General features: G+C 36.7%; 1 protein-coding gene across 7 annotated transcripts in view; it reads left to right on the plus strand.

Moving 5' to 3' along the window:
• HERC1 (HECT and RLD domain containing E3 ubiquitin protein ligase family member 1) overlaps window positions 1-25,530 on the plus strand; it is a 220,482-nt gene that overhangs the window by 109,646 nt on the left and 85,306 nt on the right. For 6 of the 7 annotated variants that reach the window (XM_060097204.1, XM_060097205.1, XM_060097207.1 and 3 more), the window contains exons 26-35: window positions 3,046-3,097; window positions 10,039-10,307; window positions 12,213-12,428; window positions 13,070-13,190; window positions 13,427-13,664; window positions 13,838-14,022; window positions 17,943-18,098; window positions 19,969-20,075; window positions 20,616-20,726; window positions 23,472-23,648. In XM_060097204.1, coding sequence (XP_059953187.1) covers window positions 3,046-3,097; window positions 10,039-10,307; window positions 12,213-12,428; window positions 13,070-13,190; window positions 13,427-13,664; window positions 13,838-14,022; window positions 17,943-18,098; window positions 19,969-20,075; window positions 20,616-20,726; window positions 23,472-23,648 — 1,632 coding nt within the window. The remainder of the gene's footprint in view (window positions 1-3,045; window positions 3,098-10,038; window positions 10,308-12,212; window positions 12,429-13,069; window positions 13,191-13,426; window positions 13,665-13,837; window positions 14,023-17,942; window positions 18,099-19,968; window positions 20,076-20,615; window positions 20,727-23,471; window positions 23,649-25,530) is intronic. The other variant, XM_060097206.1, reaches the window with a different exon arrangement.

Here is a 25,530-nt window from a genome sequence, read left to right on the forward strand (position 1 = left end):
CTAAGCCCGTGAGCCACAACTACTGAGCCCGTGTGCCATAACTACTGAAGCTGGTGAGCCTAGAGCCCATGCTCTGCAACAAGAGAAGCCACCACAATGAGAAGCCTGCACACCGCAATGAAGAGTAGTCCCTGCTCGCTGCAACTAATGAAAGCCTGCGCGCAGCAACAAAGACCCAACACAGCCAAAAATAAAAGCAAATAAATAAATAAATAAATAAAACAGACACAAACACAACAAGAACAACAACAGAACACCTGCTGGTCATGCTACCTTCTTATTAAAAAAAAAAAACTCAGTGACTCTGCACTGCCTACCCAGAAATCAAAGATTCTGGAAAATGTTGCTTGCCTGCTTTTGAAGCCAGTTTTCCCCTGCGGTAATCTGCATTTTTGTCGTAGCATAGTAGTCCATCTGCCAGATTCCAAACATACCTTTTGAGCCTCTGCTCAAGCATCGTTTGCCTTAAATGTCCTCCTGGGTTTTGTTGACGAAGTCCTGCCTTTCTCTTAAGGCCTGGTTAAAATGTCATCTCTTCCAGAAAACTTTCCTAAGATTACTCACAGTGACTCTGTCTGTTATTTACATGGCAGTTTGTTAGTATCTATAATAAACCACTAATGGTTTGTCTCATGTTGGACTTACTTATGTATTATTAGTATTTCTTTGCAGTAGACCTCTTAGAAGGTCTAGAGTTTTTTTAATGTCCCTCATGTCTCCTACATTGTGCTTTGCATATTGTAAATGATTGCTAATTCATTTCAACTGAAATGAAAGATAAAAGATGAGGATAAATGTAGTTAAAGTGGCATACTTTTTGGAAGCAAACAATGAAATCTGACTTAGTCACACTAGACTCTATTGATTTTGACCTGGGGCAAGACACTTAACCTTTCTGAGCTCCAGCATTTTTATCTTTGAAATGGGGAATACCACTACCTGTTATACTTGCCTCAGCTGGGTTGTTGTGAACAACAAGTTTAGTAATACAATTTAAAACATGTTGAAAGTTATGTTTTCAAAACATAATGGGAAGACAGATAAATGGAGGTGGGTTGAACCTAGATATAATTGCCACGTCTAGGTTCTACAGAATTTTAAAAAGATTAAGAAACACATTTTTGGGAAAGATGGACTCTTAATCATCTTTTCTTATGGAATATTTAGAAAGATAGTGTCATAAAAGGTGGAAAAGTCAAGAACTAGAGAGAGCAGATTCTATTGTGGGTGAGGAGACTTGGGCTGAGCCTTCAGGCTGAGCCTCCTATAGACGAAGAGGAGCAAGCAGTGGGGGCAGTGTGGGATTTTCCAGCTGAAATATGTTACCCTTCTGTCTGAGGTTATTTAGGATTATCATTGATGTCTTTGATATCTAGTAGTACTTGTTTATCCTGAATTGTCAGTGAATGAAATGCTTTCTTAAAATAACTGAAGTTAACCAGCTTGATGCTAAATCGGAGTTTTAACCTTCTTTCGTAAAGAGTATTATGTGATATATTATCTACCCTGTGTTAGTGACCAGAGAAACCTAAGTCAACAGTTACACAGTTAAACCCAAGTTTAACTGTTTGATTGACACATGTCATACTTATCAGCATTTCTTACTACGCTCTCCTAATCTACCTCCCTCATTTCCCTACCGCCCTCTTACACAAAGGATTTGATTTAGCATACAAAAATAAATACTGTTTATAAAAGTATAAGAGAACGAATTAGGGCTAAAAGAAACTGAGAGAGGAAAATAAAGCCCTGAGTAAGATTTGTACATCTCTACACATATCCTGTGATGTTCTGCCAGAGATCGGCCAGCAAATAGGAAAAACATGAGTCGCATGATTCACAGTGTGTAAAAGATAAAAACAAACCAGGTTTTCAAGAAAAACTCAGATATTTCTGGTTCTGAGACCTGAGATAAATTTCTTCCATGAGCCCTCATGGCAAAGGTACTGTGTAATAAAAATGTTATATTGCATGAGATGGCGTTGTCTTCACGAACTGTTGTGACAACTGTTTGGTGTTTTCTCCAGCATCAAATGGCCTGGGAACATACTTATTTCTGGTGTGTGTGTGTATATATGTAAAACAAAATGTATTTATCCACAATGTGGGTACATATGTCTATATGTATTACCAGGAAAGAAATTTCTAAATGACATTTCCTAAATGGGTCTGTTTTGTCACTTCTGCAGCCTTTCTTCTTTGCCACCAACTTTTTTATTGTGTGATAAAGTGCAATTGAAATTGCTGAGATCATAATGTCAAATCTGTGCATGAATCTAAGTCATGGGTTTGTGTATGGTTATCTGTACATAGAGTAGATAGTTGTCACCAGTGCCTCCCCAACACACACACACACACACACACACACACACACACACACACACACTTCCTTTCTTCCCGAAAGCCTTCACTGTTTTATTAAGCTGACTGCAGTTTAACCATTTGAGATTTCTTTATTTTAAGAGGTTTTAAAAAACATTTTGAAGTTTAACCACTTGAGATTTCTTTAAGAGGTTTAAAAAAACATTTTGAAGTCTTTTAAAATACTACCAGAAAGCTTAGGACTGTGTTATTCTTCTGTTAGTGTGGATTCATCAGATTCTCTTCTTCTCTACACCTAGCCAAGGCTAATAGTTTCGAAAAGAATGGAAAGTGAGGATAGAACAAGTAGTGATTTTGCAAAATGGGACTTTGCTACAGGGGCTTTAGGCATCTAGAGGGTATTAATAAGAGATCATACTGTGTTAGGAAGATAAAAGACAAAGATTTCAAAGAAGGAAAAGGTGACAACAAAGAAAAAGTTCTGCTACTTTACACTGTTAATTAATGTGCATATTGACTTTGTGTTTTAGTGTCTCAGAGTCATGTGCCTGAACTGTTTTCAGTGGGTTTTTAGAGACTTTTTGTTCTTAGCCTGACTTGACTGGTGAATAAGTAGCACATTGCCATAATTATACAGATTACTTTTTATTTTAGTACTCTATTAAATCTTAATCTTAAATAATTTTCACAATTGAATTTTATTATTTATTTTTAACTTAACAGAGTGGAAGACGAAATGTTGATTTGGACTTGGCATCATCTCATAGAAAGAGAGGTAAGTATTAAATATCTGGTTAAGTAGCTCTTTTTATATCTGATATATTTAGATCTGATTGTCATTGAAACATTATTGCAAAAAAGAAACATTTTATCAGAAAAGTTAAAAGGAAGATCATTTTCTTGAAAATATACACCCTTAAGAAAAGATCTGGGAATGTCTAGGAGTTAATCAGTTCTCTTTCTTATTTGTCATGTTTTGACCTTTTAAAAGTCCCATGGAACTCTGGAAGCAGTGCTTTACATTGTGGGGGGTTATGGACATAATTTGCCATGCTTTAGCTCAATGGTATAGTTGCTATAGTTTAAATGGTGTTACAGGGAGAACTCTTTACCCCATTCACCTTTCATACACACATACACACTTTCAAACTGAAAGTTTCTAGTTTTTTTCCTCTTTGCCTTTCAAGATATAAAGCATATAAGAGATGAACAGATGATTTCTAAAAATAAAATTTTCCCATGAGGAGCAATTTTAGAGTTCATCAAGAGTTAAGCTCATTTGCTAAAAGCTGTATCTTAATGTATAATATAGTTAACTCTTGTTTATATGTACAAGTAGATGGAAAGAACAGCAGCTTTAGATAATACAAATCCAAGGTAACTAAAAACTCTCCAAGTATTATTCTCTATTAATTGGCACTTTTTTTTTTTTTTTTTTTTTTGCGGTACGCGAGCCTCTCACTGTTGTGGCCTCCCCCGCCGCGGAGCACAGGCTCCGGACACGCAGGCTCAGCGGCCATGACTCACGGGCCCAGCCGCTCCGCGGCATGTGGGATCCTCCCGGACCGGGGCACGAACCCCTATCCCCTGCATCGGCAGGCGGACTCTCAATCACTGCGCCACCAGGGGAGCCCCCAAATTGGCACTTTTATTAACCCATTTTTTCTGTGGTTGTGAAAACTTGAAATGTTAAAAGTTGCCACTAGTGGAAGTTTTCTACAAGCCTGTAGGAAAACCGTTTTTTCCCATTATATTGTCTTTTATATTTCAGAATTGAACTCTTCTTTTGATAACTTCCTTGGCAGTTTGTTAGGTTCTCTACAGGAAAAAAAGTGAGAAGTAAGGGAAGATTGAGGAATGAGAGGAAGAAATGCACCCACAATTTTTTCATTTTTGTGTTTATAACTTAGAAGAAATGTTGGTATTTATAACTTAGAAGAAATGTTGGTATTTAGAATACTAAGAATGATTTTTGGACTAGAGCTGGTGCTTTCTTTATTGAAAAGTCTTTTAGTATTATAACATATCAAGGTTCCAAAAAAATTATAGAGTATTTGTGATATCAAAGAAATTAAATGATGTTTAGTATAACATGCAATATGTATTTTATCATTTTCTAATTCTTTGAAAATTGGCAATTCATGTGCCATAATTAGCCGGAGTATCCTTTTCCTTAACCACTTGAGTTAGGAATTAAATTTTTGGAACACTTTTCCCTTCCTAATGTTGGTTAGCTCAGGCAAAGATAGTTGCTATAATTTCTATGTTATATTAATGAAAAGATGGCTCCAAACTTAAGGGATCCAGCCTGTCATTTTAAGAGTTTCCTACTGTACTAATTATGTTTATAAGTGATAGTCTGTTGACTAAAATTACTCTTTTCTCTAAGATCTTTATCATGCTTATGGAAATATAAATTTGAGATTCAGTCTATGATAACTGTGTCAGCATGTGACAAAGTAATCTTTGGAATGAAACAAAAAGTGGTATTTTTAGCTTTGAATTAAGAATAACCTAGAAGTCAAGTGTAAATTACTTTGGAGGAATTAATATGACACTTTAAAATAACTACTCTAGAGTTGCTACCTGTTCACAATTTTAAACAATTGCCCTATAAGTAGGTGTTGATTTCCTGTAGTTTTAGAGCTAAGTAGATATGACTGAATTAAGCCATTAATCCAAACTTGTTTATGGGTAAAACAACTTCTTCAAAAGCTCAGAGTAGTACCAAGACCTATTAACTTCTTGGAATCTAACTTTATTTTGTTGGAAACAGAAAGGCAAACAAACAGGACCTCATGGGAAAAGTTTGTTTTGTTTAAATTACCCATTTAGGAAGTTATAATAGGGAGGCAAACTAGTTATGCAAATTATCATGATATCGCCTAATGTGGTACCAATTTATTCTAGTAATCATTGCATCTTAATGTTCTCAGGCAAAAATTTTGCTGATAGCTTTGTTCCTAGGAATAAGTGACTAGAAAGTAGGAGTACTGTTCTAGGAAGAGCAGCAAAAATAGTTTTCAATCTCATGAATCCTAGTGTTTGCGGATTAAACAATGAAAATGTATACTTAATATCATGTATTTAATTATAATGGATTTCTTTCTTTAAAAGAAATTAACATTGAAAATACATTTGGGACATTATATTTTGAAAGAAATTTTTAAAAATCATGTATATTTAGAGACTACCCTCTGACCACAGTGGAATTTTTTGTTTTGTTTTGCTCTTAAATGATGATTAAAATAAACCACCCTATTGTTTCCTTATTTATTGTCAATATGGACCAGATGTCATAAGCCATAACATGCCTATCTTCAGTTGGTCAGATGAACCTACCAAGTCTGAGAACTTTTTGGAGCCATTCAGGTGTTCTGATTCTGACTTGAGCTATGAAGGACAAGCAGATGTCCAGCCAAGTGAGAATTCTTCTATGTGCTTATTTACCCCTTTCCAATATTTTGAAGAGGAAATTTGAACTTTTTTCCTCTCACTTTCCTTTTTCATTTATTAGTCTAGTGGTCCTGAGTTATTAAAAATTTAGTAAGCGAAATTAGAGATAACAATGTTTAATTACATCTCGTTTACTGAAACTAAATGGATGTATCAATGACAATTAATGGTTGTATACACATTTCAGCTGCTCTTAATATGCCTCCAAAGACTCCTCCTTGAGAGGGCCTAGTGCCTATAATTTCAGTATTTGACATTGGGGATACTGGAATTCATGCTGTTGAAGGATGATGGCTTCTTTTCCCCTCACTCCAGTTAATGTGTCACAGGTGGTCCAAGCTCTTGGTCCAAGAAAGTGAATATGGTAGGAAGGAGTAGAGCAAAGTGAGCAAATAAATGGAGCTCAGCCAACTTTTTCCGCTCTTTAGAGGCATCAGAGCTAAATTCTAAATCCAAAAATGTCATCAATTACTTTAAAAAGAGATGACAGGTGGTACATATTTCTGCTTAGCACCTCAGAAGTAATATGAAATTTATATTCATTAAACACTTAAAAACTGCTTACTATATGCCAGGTATTGGTCTAATCACTTCAAACATATTAACTTATTTAATTCTCATAATAGCCTGTCAAAATTCTTGACAAAACCTGTTAAACATGTTGGTATTTGGGTACTTTGATAAATACTTAAAAGATTTGCTGTAGTTGTGCAGAACTGAGGTCGTTCTTCACTGAAAGACAATATGTTTTTGCAGGTACTTAACTTTAGTTTTTGTATTTAAGCTGAAACTGATATAGTGAAAAACGGTGGGGATACCAAAGCAAAATTTTAAGAAGGAGCATCATGGTTTGATTTCACTACCCTGACCAAGGTCTTTAAATATAGTGTTAGGGTTTTATTGCTAAATAATACTGGAAACATTTATCAACATGCCTGTTTCATGGTATAACTTGTATGGGTGAAATGCTGTTTTATCTGTGCATTTCGAATTAGATTATATAAAGAAGAACAAATGTGAATGTTGTCTCCTGTATCAAATTTCTCCTTTTGTCTTCTGATTCTTGTTGTGGTAGTGTATTTACTCCTTTTTGGCCAGTTGAGCCCCAGAAAAAAGAAGAGCTTCAAGCAAGTACATGATGGCATGTTTAATTTTTTTCCCCTTTTAGCTTGCCTACATATTTTATGGTTTATAAAGTATGTATTGCAGCTCTGCCATGTTCATTTTGAAAATTCCATTTAAGAACCAAAGTTGTAAGGACAAGTAAACAATCTCAAATTTCTTGTTGGACTTTATATTTTCTTTTTATAGTAGGAGACTCTGAATTAATATTAAGTAAGAATTGGGCTCAGTCACAATTACTCTGTAGAGGCTTTTGATATGCTTTTCAGACACAATATTTCCTATATTCAGATAAAACAACACAGAACAAATCAGTTATTAGGTTGTTATATATATTTTTTAAGAATTAGAGGTTTTTCATCTCTCATTTCCATATTGTGAGATTTTGTGTTTCAAAGTATTTTTGATATCAACCTAAACATTTTGGTTATAATTATTTAATTTATCCTATTGCTTTCAGATAGTGTCTTATTCTTCCTTATATTTTATTCATACAAAGTTTTGTTTGGCTTATATACTTAATAAGTTACATGTTTTAAATTAGGGGTCAACAAACTGACTAGAGGGCCAAATCTGGATTGCCACCTTTGTTTGAAAGTAAAGTTTTGTTGGAACCCAGCCACACTCATGTATTACCTATGGCTGCTTTCACACTACAACAACAGAGTTGAGTAGTTAAATGAATAGTGAATGACCCATAAAACCTGAAATTATTTACTATCTGGCTCTTTATAGATAAAGTATGCTGACCCCTGCTTTAAATTGCAGAGAGGATTTAATTTGGGGATTGGCCACCTATTCCATAGAATATTTTGGAGTATATTAAGGCAATTCACTACTTGCAGTTTCTTCACATATTGAGCCTTTGCGTAGGCAGGCAGTTGAAATTCCTATGGATCAGTGATTTGTGAGTTGATTAACGACAGGAATATGTAAGACCACCTCCCATAAACTTAAGGAATTAGTGTTATTAATTTAGAAAAGATCATTTTCTTTGAGCCTCTGTTTCCTCAAGTGAGGAAATTGGACTAGATAATCTTTAAGGTCGCTTTTACTTCTGTGGTTCTAGCATTAACTCTCTGCACATTGTATTTTCATTTTGAAAAGTATAAGTATTGGAAGATGGAAGAACTTTTTATTCTGAAATTTTATTATTGAACCAACAAGCTCAATACTGAGACAAAAAATATCATTTGTAAGTCAAGGTTGAATCCAGAGTCTGAATTTGAGATGCTTAAGGAAGTGGAAAATGATTATTTCTTTTTTTCCACATTAGCCCCTCCTTTATTCTTTAAATATCATTTTAATTTAATACATTATGCATCCATGACATTTTTCTTTGGATTTTTACCTTTTCTGTTTTACATGGGAAAATATTCAGCTATACAGTTAGGGGAAATTTTCAGATTGGTTATTTTTTATGTTCAGTAGAACTGAAAATCCAACATTTTTTTAATCTTAAGAATTCTTGCTAAAATATAGAAGGCAGATAAACCATATATTCTTTGCCATTCTAAATTATTTTAGTAGAATGCATATAAATTATTTCATAGCTACTTTATAATATTAACTGCCTATTGTGGATTTCTGTGTCTCATTTTGAAGTCCTGGGGTTTTCCTGACATCAGTGTAATAATTCAAAAATAAGTTATACAGTCAATATTGTATTCGTTCATTTTCTCTGTGGGCATTAGTGTTTAAGTAGTCCTCTTCCCAAATCTTTTCCATCTAGTATGTAACAGATATAATTTTTGTAATGCATATTTTATTAGGTACCTTAAGATTCATTCCTAATAGAAAAATTTGGTATATTCACAGAATGAGATATTATACAGCACTCAAACAAATGAACCATGGTTACATGGAATAATGTGAATGAGTATTAGCAGTATTATACTGAATGCAAAGTAATGTCCAAAAAAGACTACATAAAATGATACTTTTTTATAAAGTCACAAACAACTAACACTAAACATTATTTGTCTTGGGAATACATATAAGATAAAACAGTATTTAACAACAATAAAAGCAAAGGAGTGATAATGAAATCCTTAGGTTGGAGGACACAGGGGAGAGATGGGTTGGGGGGAAGAGCAGATAGATAGTATTCTGCCAGTTTTCTAGTTCTTGTGTTCACATTTATTATAAGTAAATATAAACACAGAAGCAAGCCATGCATGGACCAGTGATGAGAGTATATCATGAGCCAAGGAGTATGATTAATCAATCTAACTCATGTACCTGAGATCAATTAAATCAAAAAAGACAAAACGTGTAAGAATTAGATATTTATATATTTATTTAAAGCCACTATTGGCACATGCCTTGGACAGTTGTTGTGATCATACATATTAACATTTTTGCTGTCTAATGTAAAGATTTTAGCCTAGAAAATGCCCACTGGCAAAACTAATGGTATTATATTTAGCCACTATTGTTAACACCACTTGGTAATTTTATGTAGATATCATTTTATAGTAAATCTTATATATTCATGTCTGTGAAACTTTGCTTCCTTTATATAGGAGTTTCACAACCTGAAATAAATGTGCATATTACACAGTGAAAATGTTCCTTATATTAATGAAACCAAGGGTGATATTTATGTCTCCTTTTTGTGTAAGTTTACTTGCCCTTCTATATTCATTTTTTGGTAATATTTCATTGCAGTTATGTACACATTTTGCACAGTCTTAACTCACTCTTTGCAATGATAATGTTAAATCAGATGAAGTCCTATTACTAGTAGGTCTTACCAGCAGTGTCCTAAGTGCCGAGTTCCATTTTGGTCATAAATGATGGTCTGGTTTAATACTGCAGAGCATTTTAAGCTAAGCATTTTGAGAGCAGCTTCTGCCTTTCTTTTTCTTGTGGCAACGTGTTGCTAAAGCGCTTACAGAGACACTGGTACATTAAATAGGGCTTTCCCTTTGTTTTCTTACATTGCTGTAGTTTTTGTTTGTTTGTTGTTTTTTACCAAAGCATTTTGCTCAGATTCACTTAATGCATGCATGTATTCAAACACTAGTATCCATTTCTCACCAGTCGGTATGATAGCAACACTCAGCCCTCATCTAGTTTCAGAATGTATGCTCTACTTGGTTATCACTGATGCGTTTTTGTTCTGTTTGTATGTAGGTCCTATGCATAGTCAATTGGAAACCCTGAGCGACTCTTGGGCGCGCCTGAAACATAACAGAGACTGGTTGTGCAACTCCTCTAACTCCTTTGAGTCTGATTTTGATCTTACCAAGTCTTTGGGAGTTCACACTTTGATTGAAAATGTTGTAAGCTTTGTGAGTGGAGATGTGGGGAATGCCCCAGGTTTTAAAGAGCCAGAGGAAAGTATGTCTACAAGTCCCCAAGCCTCCATCATTGCAATGGAACAGCAACAGTTAAGGGCAGAAGTAAGTCTTTGATATTTACTCCTTGTGAGGGACTATGGAAACTTAAACTGAACCACTGAATGTACAATTGTAGGAAAAACTTTTCCTTTTCTTCTATTCCTTGCCTCCCCCTTTCCTTCACTTGAGCTTTTTGATGTTGCTATCTTAACCAAAGCAGCCTGATAGTTTGTTTGAAGTGAACAATAGTGCACAAGATACTCTAATCACTAAGTCTTTCCTTGTCTCCTAGAAACTAGAGTGAGATTGGTTGGTGACTATACAGATCTGCTCTTAGAGTCCCCATTTTTGACCCATTTGTCTCCGTTTAAAAAGGGCTAGATTAGAACACCATGCTAATAATGATAAATGCTAAAATTAGTGAGCATTGCCTCCAAATATCTCCCTTAAAATATTTATTAGTGATTGTGGTTTTAACATGTCCTCAAATTCTTCGATACTCTTCCCTCCAGGAGGTGGAGCTTAATTTTCCTACTCTTGAGAGTAAGCTGGAATTAGTGACTTAGAGCCAACAGAGTATGAAAAGGGGGAAAAAATACAGTAATTTCACATTGCAGAAACCTGGCAGACATCACCTTAACCAAGTGATCAAGATTAATATCACCAGTAATAAGTTCTGGTGATATCATGTACCCTGATAATAATGTGATGAGAGGGGGACTTTATAGTATTCGTCCCCAAATCCATACATGTAGGCCAAACATGAGAGCATCAGGCAAACCCAAATTGAGGGACATTCTATAAAATACACAAACAGCCCTTCATAGATGTCAAGGTCATGAAAAACAAAGACAAACTGTCACAGACTAAAGGAGACAAGACAACTAAATGCAACGTGATATCCTGATTTGGATCCTGGAACATAAAAGGGACATTATGGGAACTCTGGTGAAATCCAGATAAATTCTGTGGTTTACCAATGTTAATTTGTTTTCATAAATGTACCATAGTTTTGTAAGATACTAACATTAGGAGAAGCTTGGGGAAAGGTATACAGGAACTATCTGTACCATCTTTACAATTCTTCTATAGATATAAAATTATTTCGAAATAAAAAGTTTATTTTTTTTTTTTAAAAAAAAGGAGGGGGCCTCCCTGGTGGCGCAGTGGTTGAGAGTCCGCCTGCCGATGCAGGGGATGCAGGTTCGTGCCCCGATCTGGGAGGATCCCATATGCCGCGGAGCGGCTGGGCCCGTGAGCCATGGCCGCTGGGCCTGCGCGTCCGGAGCCTGTGCTCCGCAACGGGAGAGGCCACGACAGTGAGAGGCCCGCATACCGCAAAAAGAAAGAAGAAAAAAAAAAAAAAAAAAAAAGGAGGGTAGGCCAGTGGACTGCTGTGGTGGATATTTGTCCTCCTAGGGAAGATAGAGCCAGAAGTTCAAGAGAACCACAGAGAAACCTTTTGGAAATACTTCTAATTCTTGAACTAAAGAGTATTCATTCTATATAATGTTATAAGTAAAGGAAGCAGTATCCATACTAGTTGATGCTTTTGAAATCACGTTTATCTCCTCATGAGCATCACAATAGCTCTGTGAGTAGATTAAAGTACTATTAACCTCATTTTATACATGAAGAAACTAGACTCAGGAAATTGAGTTTCCCAAGGCTACACAGTCGTTGGAATACTCTGTCCTTGAAACTAGATCTCCTACATCCAAATTTACTACTTTTCCCATTGTACTATGTAGCCTCTTTTATACTGAAGTATGCTTATAGAGACCTTAGAGATATTTTAATTTTTAAAGTCGTAATAGTAAAATAAATGTTTATCTTAATAGAATAGATTCCTAAGAAATACCAGAATTTTCTGTGTGCTAAGAAATATATTGTCTGTGACGTACAGAGTTATTTGTGTCTCAGTTCAGTGAAGAATTCTAAAATATGTTTATTTTATTTTTTCTCAAGCTTCGTTTAGAGGCACTTCATCAGATCCTTGTACTATTGTCTGGAATGGAAGAAAAAGGTAACATCTCTCTGACAGGAAGCAGATCAAGCTCAGGTTTCCAGTCATCCACTCTGCTCACATCTGTGAGGCTGCAGTTTCTGGCAGGGTGTTTCGGTTTAGGCACTGTTGGACACGCAGGAGCCAAAGGAGAGAGTGGCCGATTGCATCACTATCAGGTAGATGACAGAACTGTCATGGGAGGATGACACCTTTTAGTATATTCAGATTTTAACTGTATTTTTACAACACCAGTTTAATAATGCTAAACTTTTTGGTGTTTAGAATTGAGGTTTAAAAATATAAAGACCTAAGTGACTTAAAGATACCTCATTGGTTTAGTTTCCTGATTATAGCTGAGGTTAGATAAGCCATTAGGTAAGCCATGGTACTATTGTACTTTTAGATTCTTTGCTGGCTCAGTTTTATTAACCCTTAGCCAAATTGCATAGAGGTAGATCTAAGTTGGGATAAGGATTGGTGTTTGGGAGGATGGGTTTCAAGAATTTACATTTTAGACTTGATCATTTTACCAAGTTTCTCTGATTGCTTGAACTGTTTTTTTGAAGTGTTGTCTTTATGTCTTCCATGTTTAGAGAGGAAAAATGCTTTGTGGGAAAGGAGAGAGATTATACAGAATCAAGAATTTTCAAGCATTGAAAAATAATTTCATTATAAAACTTCTATATACTGAAATATACTAAATAATTAAAAACCACCATAGGGCTCTAGCATAGGCTAGGAATAAAATGCTTTTACTTTCATTTGGGTAGGAAGTGTTGTTGTTAATAGAAAAGGTAAATCTTTGTGTGTAATTTAGGATGGGATCAGAGCAGCTAAGAGAAATATTCAGATTGAAATCCAGATGGCTGTGCATAAGATTTATCAACAGTTGTCTGCTACTCTGGAGAGAGCCCTGCAGGCAAACAAGCATCACATTGGTGAGTAACTGCACATGCAAATATAAGGTGCAAGTAACATTTTGGCCTGAGGTTATGCTAGGTAGCTAATGTTCTGTGTTTAACATTAGGTCAGCTTATAGGTAAAGAATAAATACTTGAAAGTGTAATAGTGTTCCATACTACTATTTATATTTTGGAATATGATTTATTTTAGTAAATGCTTTGTTACCTTTAAAGAAGATTCTCAACTGCCTTTCTTTCTTTCTTCTTTTTAGAAGCCCAGCAGCGTCTCCTTTTGGTTACAGTTTTCGCCCTGAGTGTCCACTATCAACCAGTAGATGTTTCTTTGGCGATTTCCACTGGTCTGCTAAATGTATTGTCGCAGTTATGTGGCACAGACACCATGCTAGGACAACCTCTTCAGTTGTTGCCAAAAACGGGTGTTTCCCAGCTAAGCACAGCTTTAAAAGTGGCTAGTACAAGATTGCTCCAGATTCTAGCCATCACTACAGGGTGAGCATTGTAGATGTCTTGGTAGAACTGTTTGGGGCCTGGTCTTTCACATTTTAGTGATTTCCATTTCACCATAATCTCCTTTATGTGTTTAAGCACATTTGCCCTTCTGTGTAATTACCATTTATTTTTTTCCTGTTATTTCATGTTATTTCATGTATATGTTATTTCAGGACCTATGCTGATAAACTGAGCCCCAAGGTAGTTCAATCTTTGTTGGATCTACTCTGCAGTCAGTTGAAGAATTTGTTGTCCCAGGCCGGTGTACTACTTATGGCCTCTTTTGGAGAAGGAGAAGAGGATGAAGAAGAGAAGAAAATTGACTCCAGTGGAGAAACTGAGAAGAGAGACTTCAGAGGTATCGTAAATCTTTTTTCTCTGTCGTTATTTACAAGCATTTATTGAATCCACATTGTGTGAATATCATTAGAATGTAGAGTTCTTTCTATTGTGAAGCATGAGAGGATTTTTATTTGTTCATTTAGAAACCCCTTTTTTCTCCAAATATGTATGGTTTAGGGGTACCTCTGACTGAACTTCCTCTCCTTAGAGTTGGTTAACCCTGATGTAGCAACTGTATCACTCAGTGTCTAAGTTCAGCCTCTCCTTGGCTGTTGTGGCTCTAGAACTTAGAGGTTCTAAGTGACTGATTTCCCCAGATTATGTTCTTGTAGCATTTGATCCTGACAGCCCATCTCTTGGGTTGCATTCTTGTTTTAAGTGTTCCGCCAGGACCAAGGGTTTTATTATTTGGGAATTGGGTTAGAATTAGGGAAGCTGAACTTATTGCTAGGCTGTTCTGCCCTCTAGTCACTAAAAAATTCTTCATTGTACTTAGCCATAATAATTTTTGCTTGCTGTAATATGGTCATCTCCTTACAGCTTTTAAAAACTATAGTGAACATTGTGGGAATTCCCTCCTGGTCCAGTGGGTAGGACTCTGTGCTTTTGCTGCTGAGGGTGCGGGTTCAAGCCCTGGTTGGGAAATTAAGATCCTGCAAGCTGCATGGCGCAGCCAAAAAAAAAAAAAAACGATAGTGAACATTGTATTTCAGTAGAACGTAAACCCTGAACAGGAGAACTACTATACATGTCTGTTATAGATTAAGGGAATAAAGGTCTAAAACTGGTCATTTATTCAATGTCTTATTACCATAATAAGCTCTGGGAGCCATTAAATCCTTCCTGGACTAGATAGATAGATAGATAAATAGATAGATAAATAGATAGATAAAAATAAGAGTAATAGACACAACCTTCCAAGACTGTTGTGAGAATTAAATAATATAATACTTGGAAAGGACTTAGAGCAGTGTCTAGCACATAGTAAGAGCTCAATGAATGTTAATGTTAATATTGGAATATTATAATAAATAATATTTAAATAAATAAAGTAGTATTTAAATAATATTAATACTGTATAGATAGGTGGGTGGATAAAGGAATATGCTGGGGGTACAAAAATGACAAAACATTATCTCTGCCCTCAAGGACCTTCTAGGGAAATGAGGAAGGTAGATGTTTAAACAGATAATTACAGTGTAATACAATAAGCTCAGAAGAAATAGCTAAATCTCTTAGGTCAGAATCTAGGAGGATGTATGAGTCTAATTTAGGGCTAGCTTTTGGTTTCAGAGGCTGAACCTCTGGCAAGTTACTTCTTCTTTATATAGCAAGTATGTTGCTTATGCAAAGAGCATGGGCAGACTCACAAGGAGTGATAAAATAAAAACAGGCTTTTAATGCCACTTCCCTTTTTCCTGAGATCCAGTTTGGGGATACAGAGTTGTTCAGGTAATAGTTTCTTACCACTCTGTCGAGTACTGCACATATGGACGGCAGGGAAGACACAGTAGAGTTACTTCTCAGCCTATAGCTCCCCAAGAAAACTGGATCCTTCCATATCCAGTAAAAAAAGAAACTGTGATGCATCTCAGCAGGTGTAACAGCAGACTGAGTCCACATCCATTCCTCTCAGGTTGCACCCATTCTATTTATGGGGATGGCTGGGAGTGAGACTGAATCTAGTCAGCGGTGGCCAGGCATTCAGAGGCAGATGGACCAGGTATTAATAACTCCACATACTCTCTAAAATACTTAACTGAAAGTAAGGTGTACTCTTCATTTCAAACGTAGTACTGATACTGAAACACAAACTGTATCATCAAGTTGTATTAACCAGCTTTATATTTAAGGTCTCCAGGCTTTAATTAATATAATTAATTTAGTGTCTTATTACAGAAATACTTTCTGGGAGTGAGAGTGGGGTAGGATGGAGGCCTCCTAAAAGAGATTTTCCCAGGGATCTCTACCAAGAGAGAAAGTTTCATGGAAGAGGTAGCTTTGAACTGGATTTTGAAGGAATGTGTAGGAACAAGGTTGGAGTGAGATATAGGTACCTAGGGCAGGCTAATAATTTTATATTCTTCAAACTAATATAATAAATGTTTGTATATTAGCAAAGACTAAAGAAGAGGTAGAGTACTGTGAAGAGGAAATGTAGAGAAGGAGCTCTTAGCTTTTTCTCTAATTATCCCTAGCAGGTTAGTTCTGTCATAGACCTGCACATCCATCTCAGCAAAACAAAAGCCCTCCAGTTAAAAAGGTGTCTATGAAGATAGATTAATGGCTATTCAGACATGCCATTTGGCAGGGGGTGGTCTCCCCTCTATCACAAGTGATTTGTCTGTGTATTTCTTAATTTGATGTGCCAGGATCTCCCTGAAAGGAGTGCCTGTCCAAATTGTTATGATTTTCCATGTTTTAATGCCCCTTAGGGATTGACATTCTGGGAATCTACCCCACTGGCAAACTTCTTCAGCCTGGCTTTGAGCGGGTCTTAGCCAGGCTAGGGAGGTATGAAAGTTGTTGGACGATATGAGAACATGGCATGTTAGAAGGAAGAGCAGAAAGTTCTTTGGCTTCAAAATGTACAGGGAGGAGGGAAGCTATTAGAAACTATTAGAGAGGTGATAAGAGTGTTGATACTGGTGGGAAAATTGGGATGATTGTTTAGAGCAAGTTTGTGGAAAGATCTTTTACATAGAGTTTAAGGTCAGGCACACCAGACCCAGGCCTACAAATTTGTTTCTTTGTAGAATATGAAACCACAAAGTCTTTTTTAGAGATTAATTATTTTCCTTTTTTTTTTTTTTTTGGTACGTGGGCCTCTCACTGTTGTGGCCTCTCCTGTTGTGGAGCACAGGCTCCGGATGCTCAGGCTCAGCGGCCATGGCTTACGGGCCCAGCCGCTCCACGGCATGTGGGATCTTCCTGGACCGGGGCACGAACCCATGTCCCCTGCATCAGCAGGCGGACTCTCAACCACTGCGCCACCAGGGAAGCCCTTCTTTTTTTTTTTTTTTTTAAATATTTATTTATCTATTTTTGACTGCGTCGGGTCTTAGTTACAGCACGCAGGATCTTTTGTTGCGGTGCGCGGGCTTCTCTCTAGTTGTGGCGTGCGGGCTCCAGAGCGCATGGACCCTGTAGTTTGCTGCACGTGGGCTTAGTTGCCCTGTGGCGTGTGGGATCTTAGTTCCCCGACCAGCGATCGAACCCATGTCCCCTGCTTTGGAAGGCGGATTCTTAACCACTGGACCACCAGGGAAGTCCTGAGGTGTAATTCTTAATTTGACTGGGGCAGAGGGTAGGGGAGGTGGTGGACAGATGATGGACTTTTTGAAAATGTGATCAAAGTTGTCAACTTTCTTACTAGTCAAATGCACACACAGACACAATTTTGTTTTGTTTTTAAAGAATATTTTTCAGTTTGAGGCATTTATTTTATTTTACTTTATTTTTGGCCATGCAGCGTGGCTCGTGGGATCTTAGTTCCCCAACAAGGGATTGAACCCAGGCCCTCAGCAGTGAAAGTGCCGAGTCGTAACCACTGGAGTGCCATGGAATTCCCCAGACAGTTTTTCATACAATTTTAGGGGGTTTACAGACCATCTCCCTCAAATTCTATCTAGTAGAACTCTAGACTTGGATAGAGAACTGTTACTTTTTACAATAGCAGTAAAAAAAGAAAAATGCACAAAACCAAGTACACATACTTTATTCTAGCAAGCTCATTGTTATTGTACACAGTTGTAAAAGATGTTATGTTTGACTTTATGTTCTGACCTTTCTCCTGTGTTTTAAAAATTCAGCATCTAACTGACAACCTAGGTTTTGAATTAGGTGTGTGCTTACTGCATTCTAAATGTTATTTGATATAAGACTGTTTCCTGTCGGCTTTTGGTTGTAATGTAAACTTGTCTGTTCACTCTTTAGTTACTCTTAGGAAACAACGCGCAGCTGAACTGCATCTGGGGGATTTTCTAGTTTTTCTTCGCAGAGTTGTATCTTCAAAAGCAATTCAGTCAAAAATGGCTTCCCCAAAGTGGACAGAGGTGCTTTTAAACATAGCATCTCAGAAATGTTCTTCAGGTATGTGACCTTTGTCTTATTTTACAGTATTTTGTACATCACGTGTGTTTTATTCAGATAACAACATTGGATACTTGACCTTGATTTTAAGGCTTTTCTTTCTTGTTTTATGAGTACTTATTTGATTGCAAGAAAAGTAATCTCAGGAGTAAAAATTGAGAGGAATTAATAATAGAAGGTAGCACTGGAGAAGATCATGGATTTAATGCAGAGAAGTTGGCTCTAGTTCAGATTACAGTAATAAAAATAAGCAGAGAACATCCTGTTTAATATGATAATTTAACACAGATTTTGAGTTTACTTCTTGGATTATCAAAATGCAGATTGGAGTTTGTCTGTTCTTTCTTATGATGTGATTTCTGTTGCCTTGATTTGTAACTTCTGATTGTATGCTGTCTATGAGAGTTCTATATAATAAGCTTAATTCCTGGTTCTTAGCCTAAAAGTCTGGTCTGCTGGTATAGATTACTATCAGTCCTTTCCTAATCTGTTTTTTTTATTGTGATAAATGTACATAAAATAAAATTTACCATTTTAACCACTTAAGTGTACAATTCAGTGAGAGTAAGTACATTCACAATGTTGCTCAACCATCACTACTCTCCATTTCCAGAACTTTCTCATCATCCCTGGTCTTTCTTAAATGTGCTGAAACATAATATAGTCTTCTATGGTACATGCTGTTTTATATGTGTACACTCTCAATATAGTTTATTGGTGTTTCTTTTTACTTTTTTTAATGTGTATTCAATTTTTTAAAAATTCAGATCCTGTATCTTTAAGATTGGCATAAACAACAAAAGAATACAGACAACTTATTATTAACATAACAGCTGCAGTTATTAACTGCAAAAATACAGTAAAATGGAGTCATACTAAATGTTAATGTTCTTACAGCAAATTATCTCAGTCATTTTGTGGTAGCAAATTCTGGCAAGAAATTCATTTGTTGTTAAAAGTATTTAAAGAATTTCCAAAACTGATCATCTGTGCTGCAAATAAAACAGCAGTTTATTCAAAAGAGCCCTTACCTTTCTCTTATTTTCTTAAAAGATCTGCCATTTACAGGTAACTACTATTTTCAGATCAGTTGTTCAAACCAGGGTTCTTCTGTAAATACACATCTTAGCTTTATATATAGTAAGTTTATACTCATTTTCCCAATAGTTTTTCTCAACTAGTATAACTTACAATAGCTTTTTTTCTCCTTTAATAAGGTAAGCCTTCTGTAATATTGATTAAGTTCTTAGAGCATGAAGAAAAATCAGATACTCATTTATTTCTACTGGTTGTGTTGTAGTAATGGATAGGAAAAAGAGCATCAGTATCCTGTCTCTATCTTTGCTTACTCTGGAAAAGTACAAACTGCTTACTCCCCATTAATCCTGTGAGGCCGTCAGGGCGTAGATGGAGTCAGAAACAATTAAAGGCGATGATAAGCCTGAGCTTTAGAGATTAACAGACCTGTCATTTACAATTCTACTTCTGTCTCTACTGAGCTTTGTGGCTTTGGTCAAGTTACTTAACTTCTCTGAGCCTCAGTTTCCTCATCAGTAAAATAGGGATATAATGTAGGATTTGTGAGGATCAACAGAGTTATTAATGTGTATGAAATGCATAGCACAGTACTTGGCACAGGTAGTTATTATAGTGCTGTTCCCTTACATACATATAAACTGAAACACAAACATGGATATTCATATACATTAATGGATATGGGATGAATCCAGAATTCTTGTGGTAATATGCTGAAGTGAAGTCTGTTCCATCCTAAATACTTAGCAGCCTCAGAGATTTTTTTCAAGAGGTTTATTGAAACTTTTAATTTAAGTCACATTTATAATAAGAAAATCTCTTTTTCTCCCTCCAGGAATTCCTCTAGTTGGTAACTTAAGAACGAGGCTCCTTGCACTTCATGTCCTTGAGGCTGTGCTACCAGCTTGTGAATCTGGTGTAGAAGATGATCAAATGGCCCAGGTTTCTATTTTTAAAGTTATTAGAGGATGTTCTTTACATGTGCAACATGATGCACCGAAAATCTAAACTCATGGTCTCTTCAGTTGTAAATGTGTCATTTATTCAATAGCACGACTTCCACTTCTGAGATTGCTTTTTTAATTTTTCCATCTCTGAGCAAGGAGAAAGAGAAATTAAGTGAGCTATGGGATGTGAGGAGTAGTGGTATAGTGAATACTTTCAAGGTCAGAAAGAAAGGAAAATTTGTGGAATTTCTTCCTAGGTTTGGGCATCTAGAGAGAGAAAGATGTGAGGCTGCATGGCCTCATCAGAGGTCCATATAGTGGGGCAACATGAGGACAGTCGAACCCGCTTTGTAGTGGGTTAATGGTCTTTCTAAAAAATGATATTTAACTTGCATCCACCCAAAGTAGCTGTCAGACCTTGGTATAATTAAATCTCACATGTGACTTAATATTATAGTTACATGATTTATCTTTTCTAAAAATAGTTAAAATGATCCTTTACAAATTTTATCATTCTTTTTCCTTCAATAAATAGGTTGTTGAACGTCTGTTTTCCCTCCTGTCGGATTGTATGTGGGAGACACCCATTGCTCAGGCCAAACATGCTATTCAGATAAAGGAAAAAGAAGAAGAAATAAAATTACAGGTACTTGATTCTTCCAAAAAGGTATTTTTAGACAGACATGTGAATATCTTGTCACCTGTCTCTGGATCCTTTCTCCTTTGAGAGACTTTGTTCTATCAGTTATTCAGTCTCTTCTTTGTACTGTGTCTCCTTCTCCACTGGTTCTTTCCCCTCAGTTTATAAACATCTCTTATTCCCACCCTTCTAAATTTCTTTTTTATCTATGAAGCCTTCCCTATATTCTCTCATCCTTCATTGCTAAGCTTCTGGGAAGAGTAATCTTGTGTATGTTTAAGTCACTTCCTTACTTCTCATTATCTCTTTAGCCCAGTTGTTTATCTTCCATCAAAGCACTGAAATTAAATGACAGAGGTAGATGTTATTGGTAATACAGTGTATGGCTTTTTATCCACAGCTTACTTGACCTCTGGAAATTCTAGCCTTCTGTTGTTTTCAAAACACTACTTTCTCCTAGATCCCCTCTGCCAATCCTTGATTCCCTCTGGAGGCATCTCTTCTTTGGTGTGACTTTCTCCTTGCCTCCATCCCAAATTCCAGTGTTCCTCAGAGTTCTGTCTTTAGCTTTTCCAGCAGTCTCAGTCATACCCATGACCATTTTCACTACATGCACTGCCTTCCAAACTTGAATGATAGCCCAGGTGTCTCTCCTTCAAACCTTTCTCCTTTTCTTCCTATCCCATTTTTATTGGTGGCACTAACATTCAACTAGCTTTTCAAACCTGAATTCCTGGGAATTCTCCTAATGTCCCCACCCATGTGGTCCCTAGAACTCAGTGATCTTTACCTCCTAAATAGTTCTTGAATCCATCCATCTAGCTACCTTAATCTTTCTATTAGTTTTCATGATTCCACACTTTTTCTAGTTTTCCTTCTGTCCCAGTACAATGGCCTCTTCTTCTCATCCTCTTTTATTTATACTTCTTCTTCTATTTAATCTGACTGCTGGAGTATCCCAAGGCTTGGTCCCAAGACCCCTTTTTTCCTTCAACTTTCACCTCCGTTCCATTTCCTGTAGCCAGCAAAACCTTATTCAGATCCGTATGCCATTGATTTTTAATTCCTTTTTTGACATTCTTCCTGAATTCCAGACATATACCCATCTTCTACTTGCCTTACGACTTGAATAATAGCGTAATAGGCCTCTCACACTTAGTAGCATCCTTAGTTCTGTTACATCTTGTTCCTTCCCCAGGCTTTCCCATCTTACCTAGTAAGTGACTCAGCCAAAAAACCAAGGAGTCATCCTTGATTCCTCTCTTTCTATCACACACACACACATTTTCTCTGTCCGTACAATCTCCAAGTCCTGTTGACTTCTCTGTTAAGACTTAACTTGAATTCTCCACCTCCTCATTTCCTCTGCCATCACCCTATTCCAAACCACTACCATCTCCAGCCTAGATTACGCAATATTCTCCTAACTGGTCTTTCTGCTTCCCCTGTTAACTCCCTACAGTCCATTCTCTACACAGGAGCCAGTGTGATGTTTTAACATTGTAAATCAGAACATGTTCGTCCTCTGCTTAAAAAACCCACCAGTGGTTTTTAATCATTCTTGGGATAAATTCTAGAACTCCTTGTTCTCTCCTCTTTGCTCACTACACTGTGAACAACTTGCCTTCTTCCTGTTTCTTGAACACACTAAGCTTGTTCCTTCCTTTGGGCTTTGTGCCAGCTATTCTCTCTGCCTAGAATACTTCCCTCAGATATGTTTCTCAGAAGTCAACTTATTATTCATGTCTCAACTTAATTATCACTTCTTCATTGTCCTTTCCTGATCCTCAATCTAGAGTCAGTTGCCACACAGTCTTTATCACATCACCTTTTTTGATTTCAGCATAGCACTTATTACCTGCTATTTCCTTGTTTATTTTCTATCTCCACCTTGTAAAATATAAGTTCTATGAGAGCAGAGACATTATCTGTCTAGTATACTGCCGAGTATATAGGACCTGGTATAGTGCCTGGTACATAGTAGATGCTTATTAAATACCCATTGAGCAAATGAATGAATTTAAGTCCTCAGTATTTCTTACCTGAACTATTGCAGTAAACTCCTGATTGTTCTCTCTGCTTTCATTCTGTATACTCCTGGTAAAACAACGTTTATAAAACATAGATCTATCTGATAGTAGTTCCTCTATATAAATCATTCTGTGTAGGCACTCCCTATTGTCTAGAGTAAAGATTAAACTTAGAATGGCATTGAAGACCTTCCATGATTTTGTTCCTTCTTCTCTTTCTAGTTCCTTGTTCTCTTTCAGTCTCATCCTCCAGATATTCCATACTGCTTGCAATTCTTTAAATCAGTGAACTCTGTTTCACCTCCATGACTTGGCACATGCTGTACATACTGTCTTAAATTTCTTTCTCTACTTTGATCAGCTGCTTAATGCCTTCTCATCATTCAGGATTCAGCTCAGAAGTCATCCTCTTTTGAATGCTTACCTTATCCTTCCCAAGCCTGGTTAGAAACTTACACTTATATGTTTCTGCTATACCTGTCATGTAACTTCTTTTATTCTCTCACTACAATACTGGTGTTATTTATTTGTCTCTCTGTCCCCTGACTGAGCTGTAAGCTCTTCATGGGCAGGGACCATGATGTATGTATGATTGTGTTCCATTGTCTGCACAGTAACTGGTACGTGGTAGATAATAAATATTTGTGGAATCAACCCAAGGAGATCTCAGGAACTGAATCTGAGTTAGTTCAAAATACTGACCCAGTTTCCTTTCTGGTAGAAGCAGGGAGAGTTGGAGGAAGAAGATGAGAATCTCCCTATACAAGAAGTATCCTTTGACCCAGAGAAAGCTCAGTGTTGCATAGTGGAGAATGGACAGATTTTAACTCATGGCAGTGGAGGAAAAGGATATGGATTGGCATCAACTGGAGTAACTTCTGGGTGCTATCAGTGGAAGGTACGTAGAATTCCAAGTAGTTTTTAAAAGCATTTTATTTTTTAGTACTTTCCTCCTAGGTTATTATAAAAAATATATGGAAAGACTATTAAAAAATCATCTTATGTAAATGTTCTATTACTATGTAAGATTTTAACATAAATGGAAACTCAGTGAAGGACATACAGAAACCCTGTATTTTTGTAACTCTCCTGTAATTGTAAAATTACCTCAAAAATTTTTTTAAGTGTAAGGTTGAAAAATCATAATCATCCCTTCCATGAGGGGTCACACAGTGCACACCCAGCAATGAAAATGCAGTAATATATGTGTGATGTTTCTTCCTAGGAGAGCGTATTAGAGACTGAGTGCCCAACATTTTTATTGAGTGCTGGTCACATACTCTGCCTGTCCTTTTTTTAGATTCCCAGAAAGAAAGCAGGGTTTTAGCATAAACCATATTGTCATACAGTCTAAGCATAATGAGCCACCAATATCGGTCAGGGAGATTTTTTATCAGTAAACTATTTTTTATCAGGGAACTATTTACCAGACAAGTTCCCAGGTGCCAGCCAAGGACCAATATTGCAAGCAGACATTTCTAAGGATAGCAATCTCTGCTGTGTTCTTTTTTTGCACAGTCCACCTCCTTGGCTGGCTCTTGGCCACAGTGTTTTTACAATAAAATTAATATTATTATCTGGTAGGTCCCCAGACAGCAGGGTGAGACTGACCTCCAGTACTGACTTCAGGGATCTTAGACTTAGCCAGTTAAAACAAATCTCATTAATTGTAAAGGTCTATCTTAAAAAGTCAAGTGACTTTGTCCTTAAATTTAGCACAGCACAACTCTGGCCAGTCCAGGGCTCAGAATAGGGTACATACACAAAAAGTACAATTCCAGAGGCATATGTGGTATCCCTGGAAATGAGTTTATAATTGTTAAGATATCCCTAATCAGGATATACAGTAGTCAGGCAGAACAAGTTAACAGGACCCCAATGTGATCTCCCATCAGGGGGCCTCCCACCTTCTGTTCCCATTGCAGTCTAAGTAATTTAATTGAGTGCTTGGTTTCAGAGGGACCGCCTCTGAAGGACAGTTTGTTAAGTTCTGAAAAAACAATGATCATTTATGCCCTCCCTCTTCTTCCACACTTCCCCAGGGCCTGGGTTGTTTTGTTTTTTTGTTTTTTTACAGCTTTATTGGAGTATAATTGCTTTACAATGATGTGTTAGTTTCTGCTTTATAACAAAGTGGTTGTTGTTGTTTTTTTCCCCTCCCCGCCCCCACCGTTATTCTAAAATCAGTGTTTCCTATTTAGTTATTATAACTTCAGATTTTTTCAGTCATTTTTTTATCTCCATCTAGACCTTTTATCCAGAAGGGTTAGGTGCAAAAGGGACAAAAGAATTTCCACACAAAAACTTTTTTTTTTAACAAAAGTGTTTTTATATTGATACAACTTAACCAGAAGGGTTAGCAATTGGTCAGGACAAAATCCCAATTAAAAAAATTGTTTTCCAGAATAGGTTTACAAAACCTTCTACGCCTTTTATCCTAATCATTTATCCAGTGAGCAGCCTAGGAAAGATCAGTCTTTTGCTGGGGAGAGCTTCATTTAATAAACTGTCTTACTAGGCGTGTGTATCAGATATTGAATCAAGCTATCAGTCTGTTGTTGCAAACTACGACTAGTCCAAAAAGCTGAACATAATAAGTCAACAGCAGTGAGACCTCCCCAAGAAGAGGTCAAGAGTCCAGTCTGTTATAAGAGTGGCCATAGAGGTCATGCACCCTGGGTATGCCCTCCTTCAACTTTCAGCTTTCGGTAAGAATCAAAGTTAGGAATGTAATCAGTTTCTGTGTCAGAAATAAAAAGCCAATCAGCAGCTCAAATTAG

Source organism: Mesoplodon densirostris, chromosome 4, assembly GCF_025265405.1.
Source record: "Mesoplodon densirostris isolate mMesDen1 chromosome 4, mMesDen1 primary haplotype, whole genome shotgun sequence".
NCBI classification, from domain to species: Eukaryota; Metazoa; Chordata; class Mammalia; order Artiodactyla; family Ziphiidae; genus Mesoplodon; species Mesoplodon densirostris.